Below are 27,607 nucleotides of genomic sequence, written 5' to 3'. Positions count from 1 at the left end.
TCTGGGGTGAAGGTGGAGAGACGGTGAGGCCTAAGCTCATTCGGCTGAGCAGTTCAGACTCTCTTCTCCCAGGAGTGAGCAGCCCAGGGTCTCTAACTAGAGGAAGATCATTCAGAGTCTTCTGAGACATGGGGAAAATGGCCTCCTGCCATCAGAGAGGGTAAGTCACATCAGCATGGGCACAATTTGCCATGCAGCACACAGTGGAAGGAAAAGGCACTGGGTCTTCGGACACTGACGTCACTGTCCTCTGTAGAGTGAGCTGCCTCAGCAGGCCTCCGGAAGACACTCTGGCTCTGCTCTTTCTTATTGTGGGGTCCTCACCTTGTCTAAGACACTAATGTTAGGCAGGGCACCCCCCAGACCAAAGGACACAAGACATACATCAATTTAGCTTCAGCCACAGAATCTGAGCTGGATCAGATCCTCTCAGTAGGTCCGTGGGTCACGTGACTGCTCCTCCCAAGTGAGCAGGATGAGCCCAGGAAAACACTCCACTCTCTGGCCGCTTGGGTGCAGCCAGGAAATGCACCTTTAATCTCTCATTCCTTCACTGATGATCTTCAGTCAAGTAATAACTCTGTTGGCCAAGTTCACAGCTGAACTAGGGACAGTGGATTTTTCTGCTTTCTTTCCAATTTCAGGAAAGGAAGGATTCAATTTATTTTCAAAAAGAGAAACAAATGCATTGTTTGTTTTTTGTTTGTTTGTTTGTTTGTTTGCTTGGGTTTTTGTTTTGCTTTTTTAATGTTTGCCATGTGTCTAGCATTGCCAGAGGTAATAAAGACTTTATCTGATTATAATAGTAACAGCAGTCACCCCTGTGGTGAGCTCACTGTCTTCCATTCTACGCTGAGTACCGTATTGGAAAGACCCTATTTGCTCTCTGTGATGGGTCTCTCTAACAGTGAGATTAGATTAGCCCCATTTCAGAGATGAGTTCTTGGGGCCCTAAGAGGTCAGTTATCTAATGATCTCAAAGGCAGGAGGGGCAGAGTTGCACACAGAAATCAGGATGCTTTGGTGGGAAGCAGCAGTGACCACTCTGACAGAGGAATATACATAAGACATGAGAAGATTGGCTCTACACTCTTACATAAGAATATTGGCTCTACAGACTTGACTAGTGGTGAGACTTAGACTAGGGGAAGAGGAAAAGGGAGGGGTCTGCAGACACTGCGAGCAAGGCCCAGAACACCCACCGCCAGGTACCACTGCAGCAGAACTTGCATTGGAAACTGTGCAAGAGGTGAGCCGAGTTCCAGTGTTTCAATCTTCTTGGTTCCATGGTATCTTCAGGACCCTTGTCTACAGTCCTGTGGTAGACAGAGGGGTCAGTGGCAATTATCTACAAGTAAAGGAGCTATGAGAAATAGACATGAATGCTGGGGATTGAGAAAATGGCCAACTTGAGGAGGATCCAGTTTACTTACTCTTTCCGAACCTTGCAAAGGTTCTGGAACCTTCCTGTGCGGCTCATGACTAGAGTTTGAAAAATAAATGGTGGGCATTTGCTAACAATCCCTTTTATGGTCGTTTGCCTCTCAGCTGCTGTCCATCGGGGCAGAAGCACGTGTCCCCCAGTGACAGTTGTGAGCTGACAGGACTCCCGCAGCTGCAGGTAGTTGCATGCCTACCGGCTGGGGCAAGAAAAAAGTGCCACACACCAAGTAGACCCGGCAATCCAGGAAACGCGCATGGAATGAACTCTATAAAATATGCCCCGTTTCTGGCATGTATACTAGATATCGTGAAATATTTTTATTATCCACTCAAAAATAGATTTCTTTTGAATTGCATTTCAATTACTTTTTTGAAGCCGAGCTTGTAACTCATGTGTGCGGTTAATTCACACCCACAAGTGAAGGTAGTCCGGTACTTATCACCTTAAGAACCCAATCCCACAGTTTGGGCTGGTGAGCACCTTTTATCTACCCATTTCCTGTTATCTGCAATAAAGCAAATCATAATTGCTACAAGGAAGACCATAATAATTAAACGACTATCTGACATACTACATTAGGATTTGGACAGCTTTATGACCGGCTAACTGCTGCCGAGAGAGGAGGTAGATCAGTGCCGGGGGAGTATGTCGGCCAAGTGACCCTTTCTACCAAACAGTGACTCCTGGTCCTTAGTGATTTCCAGTGAAGAAATCAAGCTGGCTTTCCTCTGCTGTGCAAGGGCATACCTGTACCCAAGAAGGGATCACAGAGAGAGGAGAGCACACGCAGCTAAGGGTCATGAGCAGAAACCATCCAGAAGTTTGCTACCTGCAAACTCACTCTAAGTACTGCTTAGAGGTACTTTTTCACCTAGACCTGTGGTTTGAATATTAAATATTACCCCAAGGGCCCAAGTACCAAAGGTTCTCGTCCAGGTATAGGAAAATAGAAGGCTGTGGATCCTTTAAGAGGCAGGGCCTTGTGAGAGAGGTCTTGGGTCACGGGAGCATGCCCTTTGAAGGGGGACAGTGGGGGACAAGACTCTCTCCTCTCTCTTTTCAGTCCTGGCCATGAAGTGAGCAGTTTTGTTCCAACCATCATGGGCTCCTTACCATCATGGGCTGCCTCATCCTAAAGCTCAAAAGCAATGGGGCCAACTGCCCACAGACACGGGTCTTCAAAATGCCAAGAAAAACATTTCTCTTCATAATTCTCTCTGGTGTCTATGACAGTGATGGAAAGCTGGCAGTACTCGGTCACTCTCTACCCTCCATTCTGTTGGTAGTGCCCTCTTTCTCCCTGCCCCCATCCCTTTCAGTAATCCCCCCTCCTACCCAAGCAGAAGCACCAAGCAAACATCCAACAATCAACACTCCTTCTTCAACTCCAGTAAAGCACCCCTTTGTTCTGACACCGCTGCTTGCTCTGCCCTAAGATGTCTGGGCAGCCTCTTGCCCCAGCCTCTTCTGCATTCCCTACCTGCCTAGTGCAGGCCTAGATCCCTCTCTTTCCAATCTGGGACCCAGGTATCTACATCAGATCCTCAGGCTCCATGGTCCCTTTATCCACAGAGCATCTCGATGGCTCTCCTGCCATTCCTAAAACCCCCTCTGAGTGTTGAAGCGACTGTCACACTACAGCTCCTCGGAATCTGGCCATAGCCTGCTTCTAACTTGTCTGCAGCTGCTCTTTTGACAGCCTTCCTTGTTCCCATTAAAGCCTCCTTCCATGACCCACCCAGACCCAACACACTCACACACACACACACACACACACACACACACACAACTTTTTTAAGTTTATCCAGTGCTGGAGAAAGCATCCCATCCTGAAAGCCTCTTAAGACCCAAGTAGAGGAAGAGTGGCTCCTGGTGGCTGTACAGCATTCTGAATGCACCTCAATATGAGAGAAAAGTGTGTGCACGTGCACATGTGTGTGTGTGTGTGTATATACGCGCGCACATGAATATGAATTCTGTGACACAATGCCTGCCCACTTGCCTACTCTATGCGCTTGGCCTCTGCAACCAGGCCTTCCACATACAATGTTACATCCCCCAAAGGCAAGAACACACTCTAGCCCACAGTGAAAGCTCATAGCATAGTAAATGATATATAACTTATAGGGATATAACTCCAGTCCCCAGTAGGTCAATGTACACACACATTGATATACTGATCTATGCATTCAGTGTTAGTTTACATATTTCAACAATGAAGCCATCGATTTGATATTCTTCCTAAATCTCTACCAGGTGTGTCCAACCCATGGCCCACAGGCCACATGCAGCCAAATATGACTCTGAATGTTGCCCAATACAAAATCATAAACTATGGTTTTATGAGAATTATCTCATGGGAATGTCTTGTGATTTTTTTTTTCTTGTAACACAATTGTTCAGTTCTAAAAGGTGAACTTTGAAGATGACAACATCATGTAGAAAGGTCGAAAGGTCACTCACTGATGAAGTCATTTTATGTTCCAGAGGGAAATGTACAGTTCTACAGCAACAGTGTGCGTGTGGAGAGACTGTGGGAGAACCCCTGCAGTGGTCAAAGTGGGATCTGTGCTCTCAGCTTGGAGCATGTAACACAAGTGCTTTCATTTCTTTGGGACTCACTGTCCCTTCCCCATTCTAATCCTGCAGATTTGTCAGATGGGCACTCATGGCCCTCGCTTAGAGAAACACAAATGTGTCCTTAACATGTTAAAGATATGATCGGGCATCTAGTATAAAACACCATGTTGGGCAGCCACAGTGCCCTGCATCTAGCTCAAATCTCTCTCTGCAGAACCCCAGTCTCCAGTGTCCCCCTCAAACCTTAAGTGCAAGCTTTCCTCCCCACTTTGCCCATCCTCACAGGCATACCTCCCAGGGCGGCCCCTCTCCTCTGATAGTGTGCTCCTCTCTAGCCTCCGGCTAACAACCATCCAGCCGTCCTAAGTCGGTGGCTTAGTGATTCTAATGGCATCCTGGAAGATGACTTTTTTATGATCCATCTTCTTCAGGCTTGCCATCCCGTTCCCCCCTCCTTGGGATTACTTTCGACAGGCAAACTTTGATTATTTGAATCCCGCAGGGGATGTGCTGGAATTTAAGTTAAGTGAGATTTCAGGTAATTGGAAGAGTTTATAACGTGAACCAAAGTAGCTGGGGGGTTTGTCAAATTCCCGACGGTCTTGCTTAACTGGAGTGTCGAATAACGAGATGCACCCGATTGTCTGTTTCAATCCTTCTCTCTTGCTGCATCTCTCCCCCACGCCACACCTCCACTCATGCTCCCCACTCCATGCTTCCTTTGGGCCTGGAAACGCTGAGTAAGAACTCCAGGGAAGAAGGCTGCTCTCTTCCGCTGTATCTATGCTGGTCACGGTGCGCCAGGACATCCCTCTTCCTTTGCTGAATATAGCACATTTTTGTCAAACTCACCCCTTCCCTAGACCGATGCTGCTGTCACCAGTGTAAGGATAATCCGACCTTGCCTGAGGCCAAGATGTTGCCTGCCAGTGGGGTGTGCAGCTCCAGTTTATTACAGAGATCAAATGCTCAGGAGACAGCACTGTGATCCCTCAGGCAGCCGCAGACTCTCCCATGCCCGTCCAGGTGGCTGGGTGGGGATCTACAGCACTGTGGATTTAAGGGCAGCCTGTGCTCACGTATCTATTTACATACTATATTATACATCAGTCACACACAGGTTGGAAGAGGGGATGCTCTGGCTATCTCCACAGAGGAGAAGGGTTCAATTCAGCTCTTCAGGGCTGAGCAGCATCAAAAGGGCAGCAGAATGTGTGGCACATATCAGTCAGGCTGACTTCAAAAGCTGGTGAACTACAGTGGCTCAGCTTCCCCTGCAATGAGAAAGAGATCATAGAAAAGACCCCAGGCCACTGGTGGTGGTGCGTGCCTGTGATGCCAGCACTTGGGAAGCTGAGCAGGACAGCTTTTAAGCAACAACTTGGGCCATATAGAAGGACTATTTTTCCAGACAGTGTTGGAGGACTAGAATGTAGCTCAATGGTGGAGTATATGCCTAGCAAATAAATAAATAAATAAATATAAATAAAAATAAATAAATAAATAAATAAATAGTAATATAGATAGATAGATACATACATACATACATACATACACACATACATAGACAGATAGATGGATGGACGAACGGACGGACAGATGGACAGACGGATAGATAGATAGATAGATAGATAGATAGATAGATAGATAGGTAGATAGATGGAAGGACAGACAGACAGATAGATGTAAAAGGCTCTAACACTTCTGCTGGCAGGGCTAAAATGCCCCTTTGAAAACTCTAACAGCTCCTAACTTCTCAGACATGCTCCCAACAGCACAAGCCAGAGGGACCCAGGGCTATGTTTCTCCTTCAGAGAGGAAGTCTCTGCTTCCTGAGAGAGAGGAGCTAAGGTCCCTTCAGGACTCCTTCTGCCTCCCAGGCAGCTGTTGATGAAAGGGAGCACAGGATGAACCAACATGAAGGCATCACTTTTGTTACCAAGTTGTATTCTGGGGTTTGGGGAACATCATGTGGGTTACATGGCTATCACCCCACCCCCCAAAAACCCACAAGGACTCTCCAAACAGTGCTTGAGTTCCTTCCTTCCTTCCTTCTTTCCTTCCTTCCTGTGCATAATGCAGATGGTCTTTCTCACTCTGGAGGCTAGTACCCACACATAACACAGCTCCTTGCATGCATCCACTATTGACCAACATCTCTCCTCTCTATAGAAGAAAGGGGAGGGGGCACAAAGGCTTTGTTTTTTAAGGAAGCCAGAACACAAGCAAAACATTACAGTTTGTCGGAGCCAAGGTGAGATCTGAATGTAGACTTGGCCCCTGGCTCACCACCCCATCTCACTCACAGGAGGGTCGCAAGGATTCCATAAAACAGTTCACCTAAAACAAAGCGTGGAAACTCTAACGCCACCAGCCACTTTCCTTGGATAGTACTGGGGATCCAGCTGCCGATTTCCACGTGCTAAACAGGCAAAGGGCGCACTGGCACCTGAGTCACACCCACGACCCCCAATAGAACACATTCTGTCATCACAGTAATCAAGAAAAACGCATCCGAGCCACCAAAAGCAAGAAGCAGTCTCCCTCCTCAGGTTTGACAGCAAACGTCACCTTTCTGTATCTCCTGCTGGGCTGAACAGTCCCATGAGTGGACCAGAGCACTGGAGACAGCGCCTGTGTGGAAGCCCCACCCCCAGCCCCCGCTCTCATCCGCGCATACTGGTGCCAGGTGCATATCCTCTAAAGCAAGGAGGTGCTCCATCGCAGTCTGCCCTACACGCGGGCACCCGCAGCCTCGAGATCCTTCAAATCAACCATGCAAATCCTTACCGCTTTAATTACCCAAGTAAGTAGAGCTCTTGCTACCATCTGCCAGGATTCCAACCAATCGTGATCATTACAGTCGTTTTCTCTGGATGAGAACCTCATAGACATCCCTAAAGGGCCACTTGGGCCCTGAATTTCCGCCTGCAGGATGAAGGTGTCCCCAGCCGCAGCCCGAGGCGGGGAGCTGTTCGCTCCCTCTCTCTGCGCACCACTCAGCTCTTCCAGAGCATTGCTAATTTGCTCTCGCGCCTCATCTTCACGGTGCTTATTTTCTTTCCACCATCTCCAGGCATGACTGATTAGGGAGAAATTTTCCTCAACAAGAGCTGTCAGTTCAGAACCAGCCCACAGCAAAAATTCAGGTGGAGACTCATTCTGGGACCCGGGGTGGGGATTCAAACCACCGGAGTTTTCAGAGGACAAGCTGAAGTGTAAAGACTTGTTACTGGGGAGTCCATCTATGTCTGCGGCTGCCGACCATGCACACGGATCGCTTATGTTAACAAAGGGTCCCAGTGGGCGGCCCGAGACTACAGCTTTTCGGGGGGAAATGGAAAATGCTCACTGGCTACAAATCACCAGTGGAGCTCAAATCAACACTAGACACATTTTGTTTCTACCACAGTCTGTTTGTCCCCCACCATCACCACCTCAGTCACTGCCATTAATCAAAATAGCATTTAGACGACAATGCCGCATGTGTAGTCTGAAGACCTGGCACTTACCAAAAGCATTCCTGAGACAGCATTCGGATGTCATTGAGGCAGGTAACATGAAGATTTACAGATTTCTCTATCAGTAAAGAAATTCAACATCAGGATACCAAATAGGCTGATCCAGTGACCAGACTGGCCACATCTAAAGGAGATGAAATGCAGAGGTGGAGAGACCTCAATGGACAAAGCAGTGGTAAATAATAGCAAGTAAGGCCCTGGACTTGAGGGTCCTGCATCTGGATACCAATCCCTACCCTGCAACCTCAGCCGAATGATCTCAGTGAGGAAATCTGTCTCTTGCTGACCCTAAGTCTTCCATCTATAAAATGGAGACCACGATTGCATACGGCTAATAGAGATTTAAATGAGATTATGAAAACTGCTTTTTAGCCTGGTATCTGACATCTGGCCATTTACTAAGAGGCGGTCCTCTTTTCCCTCTCCCTTCCCCTCCTCCTCCTCTTTTGTTGTTGTCCTTCTCTTTCAAAAGATGTATTTCTCTAATTTGTGTGTATGTGTATTGTGTTTCTATGTACGTGTGTGTGCAGGTGCCCTCAGAGGCCAGAAGAAGGTGGGTCCTCAGGAGCTGGCATTACAGACTATTGTAAGCCACCCGTGTGGATGTGGGAACTGAAATCTGGTCCTCAGGAAGAGCAGTAAGTGTTCTTACCAGCTGAGCTAGTTCTGCAACCCCTCTCATCAGGACCAGAACTGGTTGACTGTGGCAAGGTGCAAAGACCATTATAAATGAGTGCTTGACCTAGAACCATTACAGCCATGACAGACAGTGTTCTGGATGCTGTACTCCTGGCCACTCGTGGCCCTCACAGTGAGGACCTCTGAACTAGATACCGTGATTGGCCCATGAGTGTACAATGCAGCAGACAAGACAGAAGCAGAATTGTTCTCAGGGACTTCCCAGGCAATATGTTAAAGGGGGTGACACTTCTCTCCTCCTGTTCTCCTCCTTCCTGCAGCACGCTGGCCCATCGAATGGACAGCCTGCAAGCCACCACACTAGTGCTAATTGCACCTGAGGGAGAAAGGCAGTAACACCTTCCTGACTTATGCAGTGCAGTAGTGTGCACAGGTGACTGACATTGAAGAGATTTGGGGGCCTGGCTGGGAGTGTCAAGTGAGGAATTGAGTTCCCCCTAAAACTCTATGTCACTGCTGACAGCTGACATTGGCTGTCCATGACACAAACGTGTGTGAGTATTCTAGGGAGTTGTTAACAGAGTTTAAGCGCAAGATCATTTCCCTTCTGGTACCATTCTCTTCTGCAGAAGGTGAAGAGATGGCTCAGCAATTAAAAGTGCCTTCAGCTCTTCCAGAGGAGCCGTGTTTAGTCCCCAGTATTCACGCTGAGCAACTCAAAACCATCTGCAACTCCAGCTCCGGGGGATCTGACACTCCATTTCTGGCCTGTCTGCAAACACAAGAGACATATATAGAGACAGCCAGCCAAACTTACACGTAAATAAAAATGAAATAAATTAAAATCATATTTTCTAAACTTAAGAACTCAATATATTAGGCCACCCTGGCTCACTCTCTCACTTTCTTTTTCTTTTCATTAATTAATTTATTTATTCAGTTTACATCCTGATCACAGCCACCCTTCCTCCTGGTTTCCTCCCCCTCCACAGCCCCTCCTTCATGCCCTTCTCCTCTGAGAAGGGGGAGCCCCTCCCCCAGGGGTATCAATCCACCCTGGCACATCAAGTCACTGCAGGACTAGGCACATCCTCTCCCACTGAGGTCCACTGAGGGGAACAGGACACCTCATTTTCATTGGTGTTTTTATTCACACATTTCCTGAGACTAGGCAGAGTTGGAAAAGACTGGGGCTCAAATCCCAGCTCCTGCATTACACACACATTCCGTCTCGGCCCTCTGTTATTGACAGGTGTGGATGAGTCACAGGCTGACGGCATCTGCAGCTCTCTCTCAGGACTGCATGAGTGACAGCTCATGGGGGAGGCATGGGCCACCATGAATGCCTCTTCTCTCTCAGAGACTATGTTTTAAAGGAAATTCTGTTTGTTAATTTCTGAATAATTATTCTATGTGTAAGATGGTTAGCTTACTTGTGTGTCTGTGTGCCCCTTGCGTGTCTGCTGCTCATAGAGGCTAGAAGAGGGCATCAAATCCCTTAGCGCTGGAGTTATAGGTGACTGTGAGCCACCATATGTGTACTGGAAATTGAACCCAGATCCTCTGGAAGAGCAGCAGACACCCGTAGCCTCTGAGCCATCATTCTAACTCCCTCTTCTAGAATTTTTTTAAGTAAAAGAAGTTAAGAATTGGGAAGCACACACATCCTGGAATTCGCTGTCGGATAAACACCAGTATGTGGCTATTGTGCGAGAATATCAGTGAGGTTACTCTGTGGGAAAAGCGTGTTGGCCACATTCGGCGTGTCCTGTGTCTGCACACTTTACGCTTCTGATCCCTCGGCGCATTAATTGACTGATACTGTGAATAAAGCTGCATATTGCAGGAGACTTTAGTCTGCCTCACTTTCTTAGGCCTCCTTCTCCTAGGTTCACGCTGCCAAACAGAGTGGTTAGCACATGGATGCAGACACATGGAAAAGATGCATTCATCTTTCCATATAAAATATGTGCTTTCACTGCCTGCAGGTTAGTCTTCACGTAGATACAAAAAAAAAAAATGGCATACACTACTGGTTCATTTTGTAGAAATGACAACATAAGAAATGAGAGATCACACATCTATTAACAGCAGTCAAGTCTAGGTAAATTAAAGATTTTTCCCACATCTTAAATATATCCATATTTGCTAAATTTGAAATGTACAGAAAATTTATATTACTCAATATTAAAGTTAAAACCCATCATTACCTATGCTATTTATCATGCCTATATAATAACTTTAGTTGCTCACTTTTATTTTCAATTTCTTCCTCATTCAAAAATCTGGGCCATCATGGCCAATCCTTCCCTGTTGCCCAAGGACACCTTGCCTGGCCAGGGAGAGGAGGCAAGGCCAAGGTGGGGAAGTAAACTCTGAGTATGACTGGGTCATCTGGTATACCTGCCTCCAGCCCATACCAGTAGAGAAGATGTTTTGATGCCCTCTTTAGGATATAGTCACAACTACAGGGCTTCTGACCCCATTGCTGCTGTTTCTAGCCTATGTGGAGTTCAGGAAGGAATCTTGAGCCAAAACCCAAAGTCTTGCTTTGTTAGCTCAGGCTTTAGGGTTTAGGCCTAAGTGAGATGGGTGCCAATATGAGGAATGATATTTTTCAGAGTCTGAAAGTGAGGATAGAAGGGCTTGAACCCAAGGCCTCTAGCACAAGCCCCTGGCTTCATAGGAAACCATGTGATTTGAAGTTGACATTTTTGCTCCCAGTTCTTGCTGAATAACCACAAAATAGGTACTGAATAAACTCTCAGAATCCCCATTTCTTTCTCTGTAAAGTGATGCCTGCCCAGTCTAACCACCAAGGTGGTTATGGGGGAGAATGCCCTTTGGGATGCACCCTGACTTTTGGGAAAGTACCTAGAATATAGTCAATATCTCTAAATAACAATTGAAGAAAAACAGTCATAAGGAACTCTTTCTGTTAATATTTTGCCCGATGAGATGATGACCACAGTGATTAAAGACACTGGGGCCAAAGAGACATCGTAGCAGTTAGCAGCACTTGCTGCTTTTCCAGAGGGCCCAAGTTCAATCCCCAGTACTCATATCAGGTGACCACAACCATCTGTAACTCCAGCTCCAGGGGATCTGAACCCTCTTCTAGCTTCCATAGGTATGGCCCTGACCCCATTCCCCCCTACAGACACACATACACACACATGCACACACATACACACACCCACACATACACACAAATGGAAAAGAGAAAATAAAATGAATACTTTAAAAAAAAAGAAATTGTGCAATTTCATTGCAGAAGAGTCAAGCCTAGGTGGAAAATGATCTTTGGGGAGAGCTAATTCTAGTCAAGAGCATAAGAAAGCCTGGTGACCACTTAGGAGCAGGTAAGATCCTATTATAAAAATAGCTCTTTATAACCAAATGATTTCCCACCCACAGCCTCTGCCTGCCTTTTTCTAGCAATATCTCTATACAGTAAAATCCTGACACAGAAAGAATAAGAAGGAAGAAACGGGGAGGAAGGAAGTGAGCTATGGTAAACTCATACATCAGAGAGCTTATTAAAAGATGGTTTGACTTACTGCCTCTGAGAGATCACAATCTATAGTTTGAAAGTCAGAAGCTCTATGGGAAAAAAATGGATAGAAGAAGACTTGGAGGGAAAAAAAAACAGACAATCACGTTGTCCTCATAAAAAATATGATGTCCTTATTTTGATTCAGTAGTTTTTCAATTCAAGTGTTAACGACAAACCATCCAGATTGTCATCTCATCTGAATTTGTCCATTGTGAACCAGACACTGAGAGAGGCCCAGTGGAGAGTGAGCAATGAATCAGCCCTGTCCTCATCTGAGAAACTCCAGGCTGAAGGCAAGGCAAGAATAATCCTACTTAGGCCTCCTCAGGGAAAGCCGCCCCAGGGACAGGTGGACGAGAGCGAGTTTGAGAAAATGGATGCTTTGGGAGGGCAGGCATCAGAAGCATGAGGCACTGAAGGCTGAGCCTTGAAATTCAAATAATGAAAAAGCAGTGTGGAAGAGTTCTGGGTAGAATTCTGAGCCCGTGGAAAGGCCAGGTGCAGGGAACCAGTCTTTGCATAGAACCGGAAGTGGTTCTGTTCACCAGAGGTGCTGAGTGTGTGAAAAGAGAAACACAATAGAGAGTTGGTCCATTTTGGTTTAGATGAAAGTAAGAACTGCCTTAAATGGCAGCAACGTTTGGGCCAAAGTGAGAGCCAATAAGGACTTACAGAGGCTCTGAGCAAGGGATAGTTATGGTCAGAATTCTTATGAGTACTTGAGCGGACAGTCATGGCTGAGGTAGAAAAGGTGGAAGAGACTTGCAGGAAGGCTGATGGCATGTCTAAAATCTCCTGGAAGGAGGTTACTGCTAGTTTTCTGTGAACAAGCACCATGCCTTCTTCCTAAGCATTAAACTTGACTTCACTCCGCAAAGCAGGAAATCAAAGTGGCGAGCAGATGTACTCAAGACCGGAAGGGGGTTAAAGTGGAGCGGGTCAGAACAGTGTGGGCCTGCAATGAGATCACGCTCAGGGACAATGAAGGAGCTGTGAGGCTGGAGGTGAAGAGGCTCTTAGACGAGATCCTAGAATGGAAGTTGCCTGGAATAAACAGAGCAGTCAGCAAGCACCTTGCAAGGTCTAGAAAAGCTGTGAAGGAAGAAAGAAAAGGTTACAGGCTGACCCCAGCATACATATCAGGCTGGAGCCAATTATAAAGCAAAATTGGAGCTGGCTAGAAAAGTGAGTCCCCACCCTACCCAACCACCTCCAATACTGCCTTCATCATGAATTTACAGATGGCAGAGTGTGCAGGCACGTCAATCTGTGCCCCATCAGCATGAATTGTCAATGGCATCGTGTTGACAGCTGCAGCTGACACATCACCTCCGTTTGCAGAGGCATCCTTGATGCCCCGGGGAGGGATTTTCCTACAGCCTGACAACAGTAAGCACTCTATAAGGGAGTGGGGCTCAAAAACACACTTTTATACACCCTTTTACTTGTTCTTCTTTTCTGATAGGGACCAGCCAGGTACAGTCCTCCTCTTTATAAAAACCCAGAGAAAATAATGTGTCCAAAACAGGAGGAGATTTACCCAAGTCCAGGGTAAATCTGAGCAGCAGAGGACTCAGGTGAGCACAGCAGTCTGAAACAGGAAACTGGCCAAGATGGTGGGTATGCACTAGGGCCATTTGGACAGAGAAGACATGGAAGGCAGACTCAGAGGCACTGAGAGCACATGTAACCAAGACTCAGGCATAGGGACAGATGGGCTCCTGCGTCTGTCTAGCTCTTGTCCCTGTCAGCCTTTGTCTCCATCAGCCATGACTGACAGACAAGTCATCTCCAAGGCAGTTTCTTCTGCTCAGCTGACAGATCACTCGATTCCATCGTTCACCTCCAGAGTGAAGGCTCCACTCACCACCCTGGTACCTTCTCTGTCTACTACCACCAGGGCTCTTGAAGTCTGAGTGCCCCCACTTAAAGCCAGCTGAGCTGAGGTCTCCCCAACAAAGCCTTCGTTCTGCTACCTCAGCACTTTCTCTGCCTCTCTCCCCTTTGCCTAGAACACCCTTCCTCTGCATTCCCACATGATGGTTAATCCTGTCAACTTGACAGGATCTAGAATCATCTGGGTAACAATGGTCAGGATTGTATAGCATAGCTCTGTCTCTGGGCATGCCTTTGAAGGATAATCTAGAGTAAGTTAACTTCCCTGTGCCAGGGCCCTAGACTGCATAGGAAGGGGGAGCTAGCTGAACAGGATTCATCTGCTTCCTGGCTGCAGGTGCAATAGGATCAGCTGCTTCCAGCTCTTGCCTCTTTGACTTCCTCATATGATGGACTACCCTGGAACTATGAACTAAAAAAGACTCCTCGTCTGTCTGTCCTACCTTCCTTCTTTTCTTTTTAAGTTCCTTTTGTCAGTGTATTTTAAACAGCAACAGAAAAACAACCAAACCACGTCACATTCTGCCCATCCTTCCTGCCCTAGGAGTCCCCTCCACCTGGAACCTTCTTTCTTCCCTCAGTAAATTGTCCTCTCCCCCTGCACCCCCAACAAAACACTTGTCACAATGCATATCATGGTAAGTAAGAGCCTCATCCTTGGTCCCCAGCGGACAGCCCAAGGGCATCTATGCCATGTAAGAGGCTTTGCGCCAGAGCATGCCCAGTAGTGCACTGAAGGATGACCTTTACCTGTGATCCGGCCTGTCCCACTAACACTGTGGACAGACCCCCATTCCTTTGCACCAGCCATTCCCACCAAATTTAACTGGGTGGAAGGGAGATCCATCCAACACTGCTGAGCTCTACCTACCACTAACCATCTCTGAGTCGGTAGGTGGGCAGGGCCATCCACTTTTTATTCTTCATAAATGGTCCAAAATAGGTCAATCCCGTCAGCTGGTGTTCCTAGGCAGTCATCTCAAAAAGTGTCAGCATTCCAAAACTGTCTACTGGCTCTCTGTCTACTGGCTCTCCTGTCCTATCTCTCAAGAGCTCACTAATCTTGCAGGAGCTCGCACACATACACAGAGATGTTCCATTCTCTCTCAGACTGTAGACAAGTGCTGATGGAGTAGCACTTTCAGTAAGATGCATGAGGAAGGAAGAGAAGTGCTAGCTTTAAGCTCAATGATCATGATGGTTTTAAAGGGCATCTTAGTCACTGTACGGCTGTACACTGCTGTTAAGAGACACCATGACCAATACAACTCTTATTTTAAAAAAAAAATTTTGATTGGGGACTGACCTACAGTCCAAATCAAAGGTTTGGTCCATTATCATCATGGCAGGGTGCATGGCAGCATGCAGGCAGGTGCTGGAGCAGTAGCTGAGAACTATATCCTGATCTGTAGACAGACAGAAGGTTGGGAGGGGGACTGGGTTTGGCCACACCGCTTAATCCTTTTCAAATAGTGCCAACCCCTATTGACTAGGCATTCAAATAAATGAGCCTATGGGGCAATTACAATTCAAACCACCACAGGAGGGATGACCTTTTCAGCCTAATGTTAAGAACCAAGAAGGGCTCTGACCAGGGAGAACACAAGATCCAGTGAGGTCAGTGTGTAAGGAGGAGGGAGCCAGGATGTATGCAGAATCTGTTTAGCTGAAGCAGCCAATTTATGAAGTACCAGAAAATGGGGAGCCAATGAAGGTTTCCATGCTTCTTGTTTTGTTTTTAAAGTAGCTTAACTGATGATTTGTATAGACTATAGACAGGATTGAAGACCTGATATCCAAGCAAAATTAGGATGTCTATTGCAATAAAATAGATATGATAATAGAAATAGTAGATTAAATGAAGTGACATGAAATATGAAAAATCAGGCAAAGGTGTGTAACCATTCATTACCATGACAAAATGCCTGACATAAACAACTTAAAAGGAAGAAAGGTTCTTGGTTTCTTGTAAGGTTGGCTGGACCCATTACTTTAAGGCCTGTATCAAGGCAAAAGCATCTTGTGGGAGGAATATGGTAGAGTACGGCAGCTCACCTCATAGCAGCCAGGAAGCAGAGGAGAAGGAGGAAAATTCTGGGGCCAGACACTCCCTTCTAGTACATCCCTCAAGTCGATTACTTCCTTCAAGTAAGCCCCTCTTCCTAGTTTTCATCACTTGTCAATAACACATCAAATTATAAATCCATGCAATCATTCATTCATTGATTAGGTCAGAACCTTCATGATCCAACCTCCTTTCAATGCTGCACTCCACCAGCTGGGGAATCAAACTTTTGACACATGAGTCTTGGGTAGGAGACACTTCTTATCCAAACCATTTTTGTTTATGTTCCTTGGGAACCATTTAGATCCAGCATGTGGTGCCATTTTGTCTGAGGCCCCCACAATAGGAGCAGAGACTCTACTGGGCCAAGCACTTGCCATGAGGCACCCAAAATGACACTATGTGGCAAGTTCTTCCAAACTGAAATATTCCTTCTAGAGAGAAGTAGGAAGCTGAGGAAAATTCACAAGGCTTAGAGAACCTCACAAAGTCTAGAAGACTCAAGATCTTAGAAAATGGCAAGAGGTTCCTCTTTGCAGTTATATAAGTGGTGAGCAATTGCTAGGGCAAGAGGAAACTCTTGAGAGGAGCTGCCTGAGATGGACATCCCTATACTCGATGGAGATGGATATTTATGAGTTGTCATCATGCTGGATGGGCTTTTGGGTAAAACAGCTGATTTGAAATCACCCACACTCCTGTAAATGACCTCAGTAAAGCCATTGTATCATCAAGCTAGAGTGCAATATTTTCTCTGGTCTATCAACAGGTCTATGTAAGTGAGTAGACAATTGTTCGAGTCTCCCCAGAGCATGTTCATTCAACAGGCCCAGTTTGGTGTGATTGATGGGCTAGAGGCTATGTGTACGAAACATTATTTACTCTGGTCATTTTCATTCAGAGATTAGCCACAGTACTCTCCCAGTCTTCAGCCAGTGTATTTTATTCAGTGTGAAACTCAGCTAATTTCTCAACATAATAGCAGTAAGAAATTGTCAAAATTAGAAGTACATATGTGAATTCCTCCACATAGGAGAGAACATGAATCCCATTAGTTAAAAATAGCAGATGCACTCAATCCCCCCTCTACATGCTAATTTTAATAAACTTACTCTGAAATTAGCCTGCCACTACAAAGATAGCTGTTCATCAGAAGCATTCCCAGTAAGCACCCTGCTCTGCTCAAGAGTTCAAGCACTCCCAGCAAGCTGAACAATGCAGAGTTCAAAATAGAACATGTACTCTCTCCTTACCAAGCTCTTTTGCCCCCACCTCCTGTCATTCCCAATACCATGATGCTCAAGCTACCCATCAAGGCCATCACCCCACTCCACTGCCCCATCCAGCTGCCGTGACTCATGCAGGGGTCTCCCTATGAAATGTTTCTCATTGCCATCGGGTTCTGTGCCCACTAGTTCTACATTTCCTTATCTCTTCATTCTTTCGAGCATTGACACTGTCATATAGTCTATACTTACAACTATACCTCCCTACAATGGACAAGTCTGGTACTCAGTGTAAGGTTACAAATTAAAGACTTGGAGTTACGTATTCCCAAGAAGTTCAAAGCTTTTGGGGTCCAGTAGAGAGGTGGAGAAGAGCAGGATAATTAGGGCTCATTGTTGCAATATACAAATTATATTGGCAAATTTCTGTGTTCTGTTCAAGTTCTTTGAGAAGCTGAGTCTAGAAAGAGGTACACACACTCAGACATATACACACAACACAACACAACACACCCACACTTTAGACCCAACATGTTTATATCAAGTGTCTTCTGAAACCCTCTGTCCTAGGTCAGGCTTGCCCCCACCTCTGTATTGGAGAGAAGGGAAATCAGCTAGAAGCTAAAATATCGTGTGCTTGTGAACAGCTAGAAAGTAAAACTATCTCCAAGTGTGGTTACCAGTGCTTATCCCACAGTATAAAACAGTCTGCTGTTGAGCTGTGGAAAGCTCATCTCTGGGAAGCATGGAGAGGACCCACCCAGCGCCTGAGACTCTTGATTGGGAATTCCAGCCAACTGCCCCAGCTTCCCCAGTCCACCCTCAGGTCTGTTTAATGATGTCATCTCCATTTGCGGCTTTTCGGTCTTTCACTTGGAGGCCTAGTTGATGGGACACTCTGCTTGGCCTGGGACTCTGGAGGCAGAACTGCAACTGAGTGCCTCAGTGAGATTTGCCTGTTTTATTTTCTGCTATTTTATTTTTTGTAAGATCCAGATTTGATGGTGTCCCTTTTGTTCTCTCAGCTGTACTACTCCAGTAGATTCTGCTAATGTTGTAAACTCCCGACTTAATATTTTACTGTCTATCTGTAATTTCTCTCTATCTGCTAATTGCTATTCGTTCTTTTACTTTACCGTATACTTAATGAAGTCACTCATTCAAAACCAGAGGTCTGGCCATCAGAGCCCTATCTCTAGACCACATAAATAACTGAGACCAGCGCTGTTGGCAGACAAGATCAGATCAGTAGCAGCTCACCCTCGCCTGTCTCTCCCTGATTCCTGGGAGTCACTCCATTGTTTATACATTCCCACTGCCTGGCATCATGCCCTGCAGATGATTGAAGCTATGCAACACGTAAGTTCAATGGAAACAAATCTACCCCAAGTACTTTTCATCAACTTGGACTTTAGCTGGACAAGCATTTGGTACCTCTCTGCTCCAGTTACCATGCTGTCTAGCCTCTGAATCCATTTGTTACTACCTGACCTACCACTGATCTACCCTGTCTAACACTAGTACATGCTATCTCCCAACCAAATAGTTCCTGCCCCTTCTTGGAATGCTTCCTCTCAAAGGAAACACCAGCTCAGGCCCAACTCTGCTCATGATAGTCTTCCCTCTTTAACTACAAACAGTGGTTCTCAACCTGAAGGTCATGATCTCTTTGGGGGGTTGAATGAGCTTTTCATAGAGGTTTCCTAAGACCATTTATGTTACATTTGCAACAGTAGCAAAATTACAGTTATGAAGTAGCAACGAAAATAATTTTGTGGCTGGGGGGGAGGGGAGTCACCACAACATGAAGAACTGTATTAAAGGATTGCAGCCTTAGGAAGGCTGAGAACTACTGGGCTAGAGGGAAGGGACCAATTCACATTCCACTTCCTCTATGTCTGCCCCTCTGCCCAGCCTGTGTATTATTGTGCATGGTCCTTTTATTAAATACAAAATATCAGCTAATGGGAGTGAACACTTCAAAACATTAACAGAACACTCTGTCTTCCCTTGTCACCTCCATTTCCTGTAGCCACTGCCCTGGTTCTCCCTGCATGTGTCTGTCTCTTTGAAGAGGCCAGACATGCCTTCCTGTCCCAGAGAAGGGAAATCCAGCAAAACCTAGTGATGGCCATTTCCATTCTGAATGCCTTGCCCTCACGATGACATGGCATAAATGGCTGCCCAGTAGTTCCCTCTACCAAGATCTCCCAGAGATAATAAAACACGTCCTACACCAAGGGTAGGGCAGAATCAGACTGCGAAGGAGGACTTGGTCCTTAGTCTCTTAGAAGGGATGCTGAGCCCAGCACAGTGAGTATCGCAGGAGAGGGAGTGAGCCGGGGAGAGAACATGCATGGCTCCTCTAGACACAAACGTGTTGAGTTTAAGAACTACAAAGACACAGAGTGAGGCTGTCAATAGCAATGGCTGTCTTGAATATTCACTGCCTCCTCTTTAAAAGAAATATATGTACTATAGTATTTTCGTGTAATTTACATAGAGAAAACCACCTCTCTAAAGTTCAAAGTTCTATAAACTTTAATAAACGTAGTCACCCCCAATATAACCACCCCCATAATCAAGATAAAAGATATGTCCATCAAACCAAAAAGCTCCCCCAAGTTCCTCTTTCACATTACTACAAAGCTCTGGCAAACCACAAGGGTTTTCTATCTCTTTACTTTGGCTTTTCAAAGATTTCTTTATTCTTTGGTCTCAGTAATATCCATCACTGGGTGGATATTCAAGCCCCAACTATCAAATGCACACACTAAACAAGTATGGGGTTTAATATATCAAATAACCTTAATAAAAGTGTGTTTAGAGAATATGTGAAGGGCCAGAGAGATGGTTCCACGGGTAAGAATGTCTGCCGCACACGCGAGAGGACTTGACTTCAGATCCTCAGTAGCCACACAAAGAGGCAGCAGCTGGTGTAGCACATGCTTGGAACCCCAGCACTAATCCCAGAAAAAGTGGAAGAAACCAGGAAGATCTCTGGGACTTGCTAGCTGCCAGCCTAGTTCTAGGGAGAGTGAGAGCCCCTGTCTCAGGAGAATGTGGCAGATAGTGATACAGCAGGACACTGGGTGTCCTCCATGGCCTCTGTGCATGCACAGGCACACACACACACACACACACACACACACACACACACACACGCTCGCGCACATATCATACATACATACATGCATGCATACATACATACATACATACATACATTAGCACACAATGGCATAGACACACACATCACATACACATAGACTAACCCACAGACACTGACATAGACAGGCTTACACACACACACATACACTAACACAGAGACACTGACATAGACAGAGACACACACTCATATCACACACACATACACTAACAGAGACACAGACATTGACATAGACGCACACACATTCATATCACACATACATACATACATACATACATATACTGACACACACAGACGCTGACATAGACAGACACACGCTCACATCACACACACATACACTGACATAGACAGACAGACAGACCACACACACACACACAAAGATTACACATACACACACATACACATACACACACAAACCACACACACACAAACACACACAAACACACTGCTTCCAGAAGTGACTACCAAGGTCTATTCCTTCCAGCAATGGAGACTTCTGCTGGCTCTGCATCCTGCTAGTTCTTTATTAGTTTGTTTGCTGTTTTCTATTCTAACAGTTGTGTTGTCATCATTTCTCCCTGTGGTTCTGATTTCCATTTCCCTAGTGACTGATAATGTTGAACATCTGTGCAGGTGCGCACTTGCCATCCCTATCTCTTCTTTAGAGCAGCATCTACTTAATTTTGCCCATTTGGAAAATTAGATTGCTTATTTTCTTATTTGGTTATAAGAATTGTTTCTATATCCTGGATATGAGATATGTATTCTGCACATACTATCTCCCAACCCATGGCTTGTTTTGCATTTACCAAGCAAGTCTTTCATAGGCAAATAACTTTTAATTTTGATAAAATTCAGTTTATCTACCTCTTTCTTTGATGATTTGTCTTTCCATGTTCATAGATACTCCCTACCTTTTAGTAGGATCCTTCAAACACAAGTTGGGTATAGATAGCTAAAGATTATATTTTCTTTCTATCCTTTCTGTCAATGCTGGTCATCTGACAACACTCCAAGCAATGACTTGTGACCAGAAGTAATACAGAAAACTCTCCATCCGTCCCTCAGGCAAGAAAAGCCCCTGCTCTGGATTCCCCCTGCCCTCTCCATCTTTCCCCTTCCGATGAGCTAGAATTTAAAAGTAGCAGCATCTGGGTTCAACCACCCAGCTGATGGGCATGCCCTAAATTATAGTAGAGCAACAATGTGGAAGGAGGCCGGGTTCTGACTGATCCACAGAGCAGAGTGTAGGCACACCTGGACTGCACGGACCATAACATGAAAGACACATGGATGTCTATCTTGTTTAAAATCATCAAAGCCAGGGTCCTAGAGTGTATGCTCATTGGTCTAAATTCACCTGCCAAGCACAAGGTTCGTGTGCTTTTATCTTCAGGACACCTAAGGTAGCCACGCATGGTGCTGCAACCTTTAATCCCAGCCCTCAGGAAGCAGAGTGGGTCTCTGTGAGTTTCAGATCGGCCTGGGGTACATAGAGAGCTCTGGGATAAACTAAAATAAAAGTGAGCATTTTTATTGTCCTCTTAAGGGTGAGGGGAAGGAAACAAGGAGGCGCTCGCACGAGCTGCCTGGAAGCTTCCTTTCTTTGCTTTAGTCCCCCCAGTTTTATCTGGGGATCTTTTTTAATCCCTGTTCTCAGTCTATAGACCCTTAGCAGGTCAATGGGCCCAAATCCAGGCATTAAAGCCATCAGATGGACATTGCTAAGCAATCCCTATAGGAAAAGAGAATACCCTCCAAAGGAGGTTGACAGCCAGTCATATATCCCACTGTATACAACATGCGCAAATGAACCAACCAAATTTCAGTCGGTGATTAGGTTAAGAGATGACTGTCAACTTGACTGCACTGACAATCACTGCGAAGATTGGTGGTAACACTGTGGTGGGCATATCTGTTTGGGCATTTCCAGAGAAGAATAACAGAAGGGAGAAGACCCACCCTGAATCTGGGCAGACCCATGCCATACCCGGGGCCTGGACTAATGAATGGGGAACGGGAGGAGAAAGGCAGCGAGGGAGCTGAATTCACTGCTCTCTTCAGCACATCTTCCCTGACCTGATGGACTGAACCATCTGAATGCACGAGCCAGAAAAAACCATTTCTCCTTAAGTTTATCTTTGTCCAGTTAATTGGTCACAGAGACAGAAAAGTAATTAATACAAGTCACAGATTATGTGTGTGACTGCTTTTGTGGTTTCTCTAAGGCTGAATGACCACCACGTGTGGCAACAGGCCATTTGCACCTCCCCAGGCCTTGAATGTCCAGCTTTGAGCATCAGCCGTGAATCTTTCACCCGAGGAGTGTTTACAGCAAGGCTGTCACCGTTGGTTACCATAAAAATGGGGAATAGCCTGATGTCTGTAAGCTTGTTTAAAACGAAAACCATGCCCAAACCAGTGGAGGAAAACACCTGAAATGGTGTAGGGACCTAGGTGTAGGGACTGAAATCTGGACTTTCTGCAGAAAGAGGTGGTATTCCTTTACAAAGCTCATTTGGCCCTGGTCCAAGTTGCTTCCCTAGGTCCTCAGATCTCTTGATAACACCACCAGTTCTTAGCATTCAACTTGGCTAGATACCAGGCCCAGCCCATACACAGAGGACTCTGCTCACTAAAAAAAAAAGTGGATAGTTACTTTCCTGGGCAGCTGGAATTACAAGGAAGGTGGGCTAGGGGACAGAATCTCTCAGCACATCACTTTCCAGCAGCAGGTGGATTTGTTCCCTGTGGCTGATGTGACAAGTGAACACCAAGTAGAACTTAAAAAAACAAAAACATGTTCTCCTGGTCAGGGAGAGCAGATGCCCAGATTCAGTGCGCCAGTGGGCACTGCCCTAATCTCTGGCAGTTTCTATAAGTTTTTGCTCCAAGTGTCTGTCTTCCTAGAGCCTTCTCCCCGTGTCTCAGTGTATTGAGCCTCTCTCTCCTTTCTGTAAAAAAGACACTAGACATTAGATTAAGGTCCCACCCTAAATGTAAGATGGTCTCATTGCAAGATTCTCAGCTTCACAATATCTACAAAGACCCTACTTCCAAAGAAAACCATGAATACTTAGGAGGAGCTAAACCTGTCATATGTGTGGGAGTTTGGGAAGCAAATTTCCATTCACTGCAATAAATTGAAGACCCAGACATTTGCCCTTTCATGAGCATCCAGAATGATTCCGATCTTCAGGCCTTATTTTAAGAAAGCTGATCTGTTTGCTTCAGATTCAAAGATGGATTAAATATGGTCCCCCCCCCTGCCTTAGAAGGCATACCATTTAATGACAGATGTAGACATATCATATAAATCACTGCTTCATACTGCCAAGCAAGGTCCCAGGGCCAGACAGACCAGGGTTCAAGTCATGTTTCCTCCACTTACAAGCTGTGGGTCTTAGAGCACGTTCCTTGGCCCGCCTGAGCCCCAATTCCCATCCTGTTTGAGAAGTGATTCCTATATAAATTGCTGTTGAATGAGGCTCAACAGATAAGGGAAATATGGTTTTCTGTGCAACAACTGGCATGAAGGACATAGTCAAGGGACAGACATTAGTGCCTAAGGCAGAAAGCAAATTCTGCTCGTGGTCACACCATAGGGGTCTTTAATATACATCTATGAAACAGCAAATTCCATTATTCTATAACACATAGCCCATGATAGCTAGGAATGTGTACAAAATTATGAACTTAAGACATGAAATACATTTTTATACATTTTTGTAACATTTTATACATTTTGGTTCTTGTATAACATCAACAAGACTTTGGGGTGGATGGGACAACTTTTAAAAGACCCATTTCAGGATCAGTGGGCTTTTTTTTTTTTATTCGATATAATTTATTTACATTTCAAATGATTTCCCCCTTTCTAGCCCCCCCCACTCCCCGAAAGTCCCGTAAGCCCCCTTCTCTTCCCCTGTCCTCCCTCCCACCCCTTCCCACTTCCCCGTTCTGGTTTTGCTGAATACTGTTTCAATCACTGGGCTTTTTTTAGCCAACATTTATCAATTATTTTCTGTATATGGAGCTCAAAGCATAGGCTTTGAAGAACCAATTAAAAAATACAGGCTAGCTAGGATACCACTACCGTGCAATGTGCTCAGTGCGAATAAACACCTGACACTGGGAGACACCCTGATGGGATGCCTGGTACAACTTAGCTTTGGATACAGTCCCTTTCTCAAGGAAATGTTTTTATTGTTTACTGAGTAACTTTGTTCCCAGACTACAGCAGGAAACTTCATGTGCTTTCTGAAGACAGTGGGTGCTGAAGTGTCTTCTGAACCGGCGGTGACCACAGAATTCTAAGCACAGAATAGTGTTAAGTAACTTCTTGTTTGTTGTTTATTCATTTGGGGGGAGATAGGGTCTTATGCAGAGCTTTGAACTCACTATGTAGCAGAGGGTGGCCTTGGCCTCCTGATCCTCCTGCCTAGTCCTCTATCGAGTGCTGGGATCAGAAGTATGCATCCCTGTGGCCAGCTAATGCACTTGGTTTGTAATGACTATTCTCAACACAGATCTACTGGAACAAGAATATTGTACCTTCTCTGTCAGAGCCCAGTACTGGATTTCCATGGAGAACCCCCCCTCCTCCATCATCTTCTACTGTTATGGATGGTTATTGATGGACCCTGAGATGAGATCCCCAGTGGATCTATCCCTTGACATAAAGCCTGACAGATAAGATAACCTGACAGAGAAGATAGAAATAGGCCATGGGCCGAGACATAAGGGATCATCCTTTCCAATGCTAGACCAATGCTTAAAGAAAGTAAATTAAGTCGCTCTAAAGTGGAGGAGTTCATTGCCCTACACACACTGGGTGTTAAAGTGGCTAGATAACGGAGGACCCACCCACACAGGTGGGGGAGGTGAATGGTAGCTTGCTAGGGGAAGGAAGACATCTCTATCCCTCTCACCTGTAGAAACTAGCCGACCCGAGCCAACAAACTCTGGGTGGATTAAAGAGGAGGTGGCCTTCTAATCCATTCACAGGGGAGGACTTGGCCTTGTCTATATGCACAGGTCAATTCACCTATGTACCTGTTTCGTTTTCCTTTGAGAAATGAATGGCTTCACTAACACACACACACACACACACACACACACACACACAGTAGGTGCGGGAAACAGGAGCTGAGTAAGTGAACGCATGAACCAGCCATTGCAAGGACGCCAAACTCCTTCACCCAGACCCACTGCTGCAAGTCATATCACCTGCCCAGTTGTCACTCAAGGGCCCGGATGGTCCCTCCGGCGTCACCTTTTCAGCACCAGGAATCATCCAATCGCTTGCCTCCAAAACAGTGGTGACTAGGCAAGCAGGTGGGGCTTGGCTCTTTTCCCCTCCCGGATCCCAGGGTTTCCTTAGTCTCTCCAATCCTAGGCCAAACACTGGCGAGCCAAAGGCCCCTCCCCAAAGCCTGGCACCAGATGGCGCGGGAGACCGCGGCGCCCCCGCAGGCCCGAAAGTGCGGGGCGGACCGTGCACCTGCAGGTCCTGCCGCGGCCACCTGCTACCCGGCCTCGCGGGGCTTGGGGACCGGCTGCAGCCGCTCCGGAGGCCGACCTGGAGCCCCGGCCTCACCTCGCTCACCAGCCCCTGCCAGTCGCTCTCGGTCCGATCGCCGTCCATGTCCCCTCCGGCTTGCGCGGGCCAGCGGCACAGCCCCCGTTTCCCTTCTCCTCCGCCGGCTCCTGCCACCGCCGCCGCCACCCCGGCCCCGCGCAGCCCGGAGAGGGCCGGGCACCTCTGAACCTCCGCGCCGTCGCCTCCCGCGGCTGCCCGCGCCGCTACCTCCACGTCAGCCTCCGCGGAGGAAAGGGAGGAGGAGCCGGGGCCCCAACCACTGCCCTATTGAGGCTCGGGGCCGGCGCCAGCCGCGGCACCCCGGGGACCCCAGGCCACCAGCTGTGTCTCCTAGGGAAGGGAGCCTGCGTGTGAGCCATCACACAACCCCAGACTCGAGCATTCCAGGCCTGTGGTGAGGGAAGGAGACTGGCGATCAGGTGGGTGTCACCCCCACGCCGAGAAGCCAAACTCCCCCATCCAGCCATCCCCTGCCAGATCAGGCCTCTACCACTGGAGCTGAAGCTCCACCAGAGAAGGGCCTTTCTTTTCCCTGAGTAAGCGTTGGAACAATTTTGGCACGCAGTAGATGCTCTACATATTTTGGTTGAGCGTATGAATGAAGTTCGCCACACTGGACACTTATACTGATGTTTAAAGCCACTAACATTTCTTTTTAAGTATCCGATGTCATATTAGAACGCAAGGACAAAACTTGAAAATAAAACTTTAAATTCTGAATAGGACCAAAAAGGCTTGATGGCAGGACTTAGCACGAGTTAAGAGAGGAGCTGAAGATTGTGCTATTCAGGGCTCTGTGTAGAAGAGGAGGTGGAAAGACTGTAAGAGTCAGAGATTGTGGGTGACTCCAGGGAAACAGTTTGCAAACACAACAGGGCTCATATGGACTCTCAAAACCCTCACAAACCCAAGTCAGACACAAAAATCCCAGCACTGAGAAGAGAAATGGCCACAAAGTCCCACCCCTGATCAAGAAGCACATTTGCAACTGATAACTTCTGGGAAAGGGAAGAATCCATTTTCTTAAACAGAGTGACATTTCAAGCACACTGCAAGGCAGGACTGCGTGTTGAGTCTCAGTCGGCCAACACAACAGAACGCCATGTTTATTTGTTTTTAAATGCTTTTGTTGTTTTTTTGGTTTTTTGTTTGTTTGTTTGTTTTTTGTTTTTGTTTTTTCCAGACAGGGTTTCTCTGTATAGTCCTGGCTGTCCTGGAACTCACTCTGTAGACCAAGCTGGCCTCAAACTCAGAAATCTGCCTGCCTCTGCCTCTCAGAATACTGGGATTAAAGGCGTGCGCCACCACCGCTCAGCTTGTTTTGTTTTTTAAGAGAGGGAGAGAGAATACAAAGTTGGGGGTGGAGAGAAGGGGTCTAGGAGGTCTTGAAGAAGAGGAAAGAATATAAGAATATTTTAAATTCTCAAATTTAATACGAAAATCTTAAAATAAATAAAACCTTTTTTCTACAGATAATTCCATGAGCCGCTCGTGGGAGGGAAACTAGAGAACTCCAGAGGGGAGCTCAGATGAATGCTCCATGACCCCCACCTCCCCAGAGCTGCCGACAGAAAGTTTTCCATACTTGGGGAAACACAGCTATACAAATGAGTAGGTGCCCTGAGAAGTTGGTAAATCCATCTGACAAATGTAGAAGCCTCGTGGCCAACATGTATCTACATTTTCAGTTCCTATTGCTAGAGGATCAATTCTGTGACATAAATGTTCTCTTTCTGACCAGTTACGGAAGCTGAGTGCTGACATGTGGAGAGATGGCTTTGGCCCTGCCTAAGAGTGGCTTTTCTTCCTTGTTTCCAAGATGTCAGCCTTTCCATTATCACCCATCCTGGGCTTGGCCATTTGATCTGCTTTGCCCAAGCAATGTTTGCAAACGTATTATAATAATCAAGTC

General features: G+C 46.3%; 1 protein-coding gene across 3 annotated transcripts in view; it reads right to left on the bottom strand.

Annotated features, from left to right (window-relative positions):
* Ccdc149 (coiled-coil domain containing 149) overlaps window positions 1-25,772 on the bottom strand; it is a 94,853-nt gene extending 69,081 nt beyond the window's left edge. For 2 of the 3 annotated variants that reach the window (XR_007980225.1, XM_052199203.1), the window contains exon 1: window positions 25,693-25,772. Coding sequence is in view for 2 of the 3 variants with exons in the window: in XM_052199203.1 (XP_052055163.1) it covers window positions 25,693-25,740 (48 nt within the window). In the remaining variant the exon portion in view is untranslated. Of the gene's footprint in view, window positions 1-7,536; window positions 7,636-25,692 lie in introns of those variants that run through there. The other variant, XM_052199204.1, reaches the window with a different exon arrangement.
* Between the last annotated feature and the right edge of the window lie 1,835 nt (window positions 25,773-27,607).

The sequence above is a fragment of the Apodemus sylvaticus genome, chromosome 11 (genome assembly GCF_947179515.1).
Source record: "Apodemus sylvaticus chromosome 11, mApoSyl1.1, whole genome shotgun sequence".
NCBI classification, from domain to species: Eukaryota; Metazoa; Chordata; class Mammalia; order Rodentia; family Muridae; genus Apodemus; species Apodemus sylvaticus.
Note: the sequence above shows the minus strand (reverse complement) of the source record. Positions and strands in the feature narration are given on the sequence as shown.